Below are 6,000 nucleotides of genomic sequence, written 5' to 3'. Positions count from 1 at the left end.
TAAACAGCGTTTCTGCTAGAAGCTATTATACAGGTACATCAGATCTGTAGCAAACGTAATCAGTTGAACAACTGTCAAAAATTACATATGCAGCAAAAAGAATAAAAATTAGCTTAACACATCTCTAGACAAAAATCAACTGAATTATGAAAGCACTGCAGTAGCCTCACCTCTTTAAGGACAATATAATAAATAGACTTCATTCTATTACCACTTTGGTTCATTTCATGTCTTGTTATATATTAGGATACTGACATGCCAATGAATTAAAAAAGAATAGAATTTTTTTCAAGAATAATAAGAAAACTGATATTATTAAAAATTCAACATTAAAATGAAGCCTGCAAGGAATTATGTTGGAAAAATGGTGGGGACTAAATGAACTATGTTGAAAAACTGGTGGCAACTAAATTTCATATTTCAGAATAAGGCATTCCAGTTTTTAATTTCTTTATTTGATTGTTTTAGGAAATTGTGTTTGTTTCACAATAACTAAGCATCTTTAGTCTGTATAATGGTAACTGCCCTGAACTGATTTTAAAGCTCCTGCCCCAATATTCATAAACCAGCTCTGTGCCTTGGAAACCATAGTGCTTATACCTTTCCATTTAGAATTTTTTGACTAATGGAAATGGCTTTGTTGCTTCCAATACATTTGGAAACCTTTTTAATTCTCAGTTTTTTATGTACTTATGTTCACTATGATGGAGTTAAGGAAGGAGAAAAAAAGAGGAAAAAAATCACACACACTCTTCCAGGTGACAAAACACACCATCACTGACTCACTTAAGTTTGACACTAAAAATCTTGAAAAACATTTCTTGACAAAGGAGCCTGTATACAGTCTTTGGAAGGAAATGTCATGCGCGCAATCTAAAAAATTATATTTGGAGCTTTATAATCACACTTTGTTTTGCTGTCAAATACAAATTAAGTATATGTACACGCAGTATATATTACTATTTTTCAATGTAAACACAGTTTAGCAGTACATAAAAACTGATGAATGTCACACTGACGAAAATAAAAATTCACGATTACTATTCACAGTCGTACATGGCACTTGCCCATTTCGATAGTTCACTTCTCGTCTATTTTACAAACAATATACAAATATTTACAGTTGCTCATATTTTACACACGACATTGCACTTCACTACGAATTGGGAGGGGGCGGTCTCCGATCGTAATCTCTCTCATAATCTCTTCGGTAATCCCTTTCCTTTCCCCCCCTCCAGTCGGGGGGAAAACCACAGCCAGGGCCAGCAACACCCATTGGTCCAAACCTTTCCCTGGCATAATGTGATGGAGGAATTTCACCGGGAGGATAGCCAGGGCCTCCAGAAAATGATGAAGGAGGGGGAATATAGTGATTTCCATAGTTTGATGGTCCTGCTGCATGGAATCTGTAATGCAGTTATTTACTTCAGTTACATTTGCAGAAAAACAGTCTTGGATTTTATATCAAGGAAAGCACAACATTTCAATTTACTTTATTGAACTAAAAGAAAACAAAGCAGGCACCTTCTTTTATCCATTCGATGATTTCGATCCCTTTCTCTGTGGTACGAGCCCCCAGATCCGGGTGGACGCTGGTAACTGTCATACCTATCACGCTTGTGTTCACCAAATCTATAACATTAGAATAAAATTAATTAATAACAATAATGGAAAAAGGAGTCGCAAAATATGTAGGAAATTTTCTTAAGCTAATGGCTGAGAAACTATTTCAACAAAGACACTTGTGTGTGTGTGTGTGTGTGTGTGTGTGTGTGTGTGTGTGTTTGTGTGTGTCAGAGAGAGAGAGAGAGAGAGAGAGAGATATATACTGATTTCGCAAACGAGGTACTGAGCAGTTGAGGAAGGGGTTGGCATTGCCATCCCCAAATTAAGGAAAAATGGTGGAGAGCATAGTGAGGGAGCTGGTGGTATTCTATAAGTTGACGAACATACTCCATTCATTTTGGTGAAAAAAGCACTGAGTATCAATGGAAAGTCCTGGCTGGAATATCAAGAATATTATGAAAAGAATAGACTGCTAGTCACCATAAAGCCTTCTTCTGGAAAGAGAAACGCAAACACATTCACACAAGCAAGCACACCTCATATATTCGCATTACTGCTATCTCTGGCCAGACTCTGGTACTCTGCCTCTAAAGCCTACTTGCATTCAGGCCTGGCTCTGGCCAGAATTAGCACTAATGTGTGTGTGTGTGTGTGTGTGTGTGTGTGTGTGTGTGTGCGCGCGTGCGCGGGCGTGCATGTGTGAAGTGTGAGGCTTTGGCCAAAGGCCTATATGTAACAGTCTTTTCATCGTGCCTGTCTGCAACTCAACTTGTCATCTTTAAGGTGAGTATCAATCTATCCCTTTCATGATATTGGTGAAGTAAGACACAAGGCATGGAAAAATTCTTGCAAGTTTCACACAGGCCTAAAGGACTGGACAGTGATATTTTCTCAGGAATGAAAAGGTACATAAATTACCTTTCTGCAATTCTTTTATTGACAGAACGGGAAATCAGCACTTTCTCACTCCCATGCCCATACATGAATGTTGTTGCTATAGGAGTTTTTTCAAAATGCCTCTCGTGTCAACCTGCACTGAATTTCATATTTGATTTGTACTGGGTGAAACTCCTTAATCATTATATAATACTGTTACTACTTAAATTGGCAACAGAATTCTGCATCTTCTGGGGTCAAGCAAAGAAACATTACGGCATATTTTGGCTGTACCGATTCCTTCCCTTACTCGCTTACACGTGCAGACAAATTCATTAAGCAAAGAGAGGACTAATACAGTTTTCAGATGTTGCTACAAGAAATGGATACTTACAGAAACTTTCAGCTGTATTGTATATATCAACAACATAGCTAAATTTGACAGTCTGCATTCACCCATAATTGACCTTAAGTAGGTTTCTATTAGCTTCAATGTGCTGAAACCTCATTCACTATGTGCTGTAGTCACTGGCATTGTCATAAATATCCTCAAAGCTATTTTGATGATCATCTCATAAACCATACCTTAAAAAAAAAACTTCAAACTATCCGAATGGGTAGCTGTGTCAAAGACCTTAATCAGCTCTTTCACCTGGATCTTGACAGCAGCTATTTCATTAACTATTAACATTAAGAAGATGTGTATGTATATGCATACGCTGACGACATAGCTGTAGGTTCAACAGATATACAGAAGCTGCAGAGAATCATTGAGAAAATAGACAGATGGTGCAGTGAACACAAACTACACATAAACATAACAAAGACAGAAATGGTAATTTTCAGAAAAGGAGGCAAAACACCCAAGAATGCGGAAATCAGTATCAGAGGACAAAAAATAAAAATCTCATCAGACTTTAAATACCTAGGAGTGACATTGCAACCAACAGCCAAATGCTTCACAAAACATACAACAGAACGTGCAGCCCAAGCAATAATAGCAATACAGGACATCAAAAACATCCGCCTACTCAGTCTAGAAACAGCCATGAAATTATTCAACACAAAAATCTTGCCAATCCTGGCCTATGGGATGGAGGTTATATGGGACCACCTGACAGAAAAAAATCTAGAAACACTAGAAAAGGTAAAATCGACCTATCTAAAAAGAGCACTAGGTCTCTCAAAGACAACAAGATCTAGACTAGTGTACCTGCTAACGAGAGAGACATTCCTAATTGAAGACATCAGACTTCGATATATGATGCCACACACCAGGGCTTCCAGAAAGCAACTGAAGATCATGGAGGACAAACGAGAAAAAATATGGCCAGAGTTTTATGGCACCAAAGCAATGACGAACTGCTCATGGACAGCACCAAACTTCGAACAGCGACATGTCGTAACTAGACTTCCTATTCACGGCTTTCATCATCTAATCTGCAAGAACAAAACTTATCATGACCCAACCGCAACATGTGTATGTGAACTGTGTAACGAAGCCTGTGAACGATATCACATAGAACTGTGCAGTAAAAGAGTGAAATCGATAAATGAATATGCAAAAATGTAAAATGTAAATGTAAAATATTAAGCAAAGTAACTGTATATGGCTATTTGGCTGCAATTTTATTAAATAATAAAAAAATTAACTAGCTACATGGTGCCAATACCTTTGCTACATTTGGCACCAAAATCAGCTGCATCTTTTTCAAGATAAGATACAGAGCTTCCATTTAGAGCACTTTCACACAAGGAAATTCTATTGAATAATACGTTTGTTCGCGTGACCATCTTTTGCAGCAGCTGTTAACATCTGCTATTATAGGTTATCTTTTTCAGTAGATTGCAGTCAGCTCAAGACAGATAACCTATAATAACAAATTCTACTGAATACTTTGAAACAGTGCATCACAAACAGTTTCTCAGGACAGATCAAGTGTTCCGTTTCTCCAACCACCCTCTCCACCTTTCTCAAAATGTTAACAGTAAAACCACACTGGATGGGTATACAATTACGTATTTCCACCCACCTTCTTGCCACAGATGTTTAAATTTTTTTGCCAAACCAGGTGGCAAATTCAATGCTATATCAGGGTAGCACTCCTTCTTTGCAGTGAATTATCAGCACAGTCCAGCTGCTTCATTTTTTGCTACAAACTCAGAAATTCATATGAGCAGATCCTCTGGATATTACACCAATGAAGTGCAATACTTATCATGTATCTCTCTAGCCCATTTGCATTTCCAATCTGTCATTTAGTGTTTGTTACAAAAGATAACTCTCACTCATAATCTGTGAATATATTGTTCTTGGTGAACCTCCTAAAAATATTATTACCTTCAGTGTGACTCTGCATGTAGTGTAGTTTTACAGGCAGGTTAAAGTGTAAAATGTAGAGTGCAGATTGCAACTGTGCATACATTCATGTGATAAGCCTTGTTTTAACATCTCATGATTACGGTTTGCATATGAGTTACCCATAACATCCAAAGCTTGAACTGACACTGTGTAATAATCTTTACAGCATAGCAACTTAACAGTGAAAATAATAAGTTTAAAATTTGAGAACACAGCCATGTCAATTGGCAAAGTAATACATGGTGTAGATATCTACCAATGAAAGCATTATATTCATATGTGCACATGCAGTCGTGCTCAATTTTTCCTGTGAGCTTATACTGTTCTGATACATTCTTTAGTACACCGAAACACAATACCAGTAACGGGATGTACTCTCTTGGGGTAACAGTAGCATGCACAGTGATTAATATTACTTGCCAAAGCAAACTTTAGATTGATCGGTTTTAAGCAACGTTGCCTGTAACTCCAAGAAACAGAAACAGAGATCCTAACACTCCAACTCGAGTATTCATACAAGTGAATGTGGGCAGGAAACTTGCACTGTATAGTTACCACTTCAAGAATAAATGAGACATGCTCAAACACGGCAGGTAGCCAGTTGTACATGGGCTGGTGTTGCACAAGCCGTGCTTTGTCTACCAAGGAATGGCCACTTGTTAAATTTATCGCAACACTGACCACTAGTGAAGCCACACACCTGAATGTGATGACAGTAAAGATTTGTGTCTCTTTATGATACTGACAATTTTGTGATAAAATAAAGCTTCTGTAAGAATTTTCCTCACTCTGAATTTCAACAGCTTCCATGCTTGAAACCATGATTGCACCTATGTTCTAAATAATACACCTGTGTGTGATATTTGTTTCTGCAACAAAGAGAAGTAAAACAACTTACTTGACTTCAAACTTTTGTATGCACTTTTCATCACCTTTTCCACTGGCATGTGTCCTTCCATCTACTTCTGATCTTCTGTAAATGCAATGGCATCAACAGCAAGTTGCTGCAACTGTATGTGAAGAATTTCCTGTTTGCATAGCGAGGTGACAATGCACACTGTTTTCTCAATAGGAACGTGGCTGCACCTAGTACAGTGACCAGGTCAGTTCCCACTATGGCCACGTCAACGTATCACTTGTCCACTAATACTAACGTCAATAAGATAGCAGTGTGAGAGACATGTTTCAGAACAGCT

At 37.8% G+C, this 6,000-nt stretch overlaps 1 protein-coding gene across 1 annotated transcript in view; it reads right to left on the bottom strand.

Moving 5' to 3' along the window:
- Positions 1-930: 930 nt before the first annotated feature.
- LOC126262779 (chromodomain-helicase-DNA-binding protein 1) overlaps positions 931-6,000 on the bottom strand; it is a 97,937-nt gene continuing 92,867 nt past the window's right edge. The window contains exons 29-30 of the mRNA XM_049959595.1: positions 1,525-1,632; positions 931-1,406 (exon numbers count right to left, since the gene is read on the bottom strand). Coding sequence (XP_049815552.1) covers positions 1,157-1,406; positions 1,525-1,632 — 358 coding nt within the window. The 3' untranslated portion in view covers positions 931-1,156. The remainder of the gene's footprint in view (positions 1,407-1,524; positions 1,633-6,000) is intronic.

The sequence above is a fragment of the Schistocerca nitens genome, chromosome 6, assembly GCF_023898315.1.
Source record: "Schistocerca nitens isolate TAMUIC-IGC-003100 chromosome 6, iqSchNite1.1, whole genome shotgun sequence".
Classification (NCBI taxonomy): domain Eukaryota; kingdom Metazoa; phylum Arthropoda; class Insecta; order Orthoptera; family Acrididae; genus Schistocerca; species Schistocerca nitens.
This window is presented reverse-complemented; position numbering and strand designations above follow the sequence as displayed.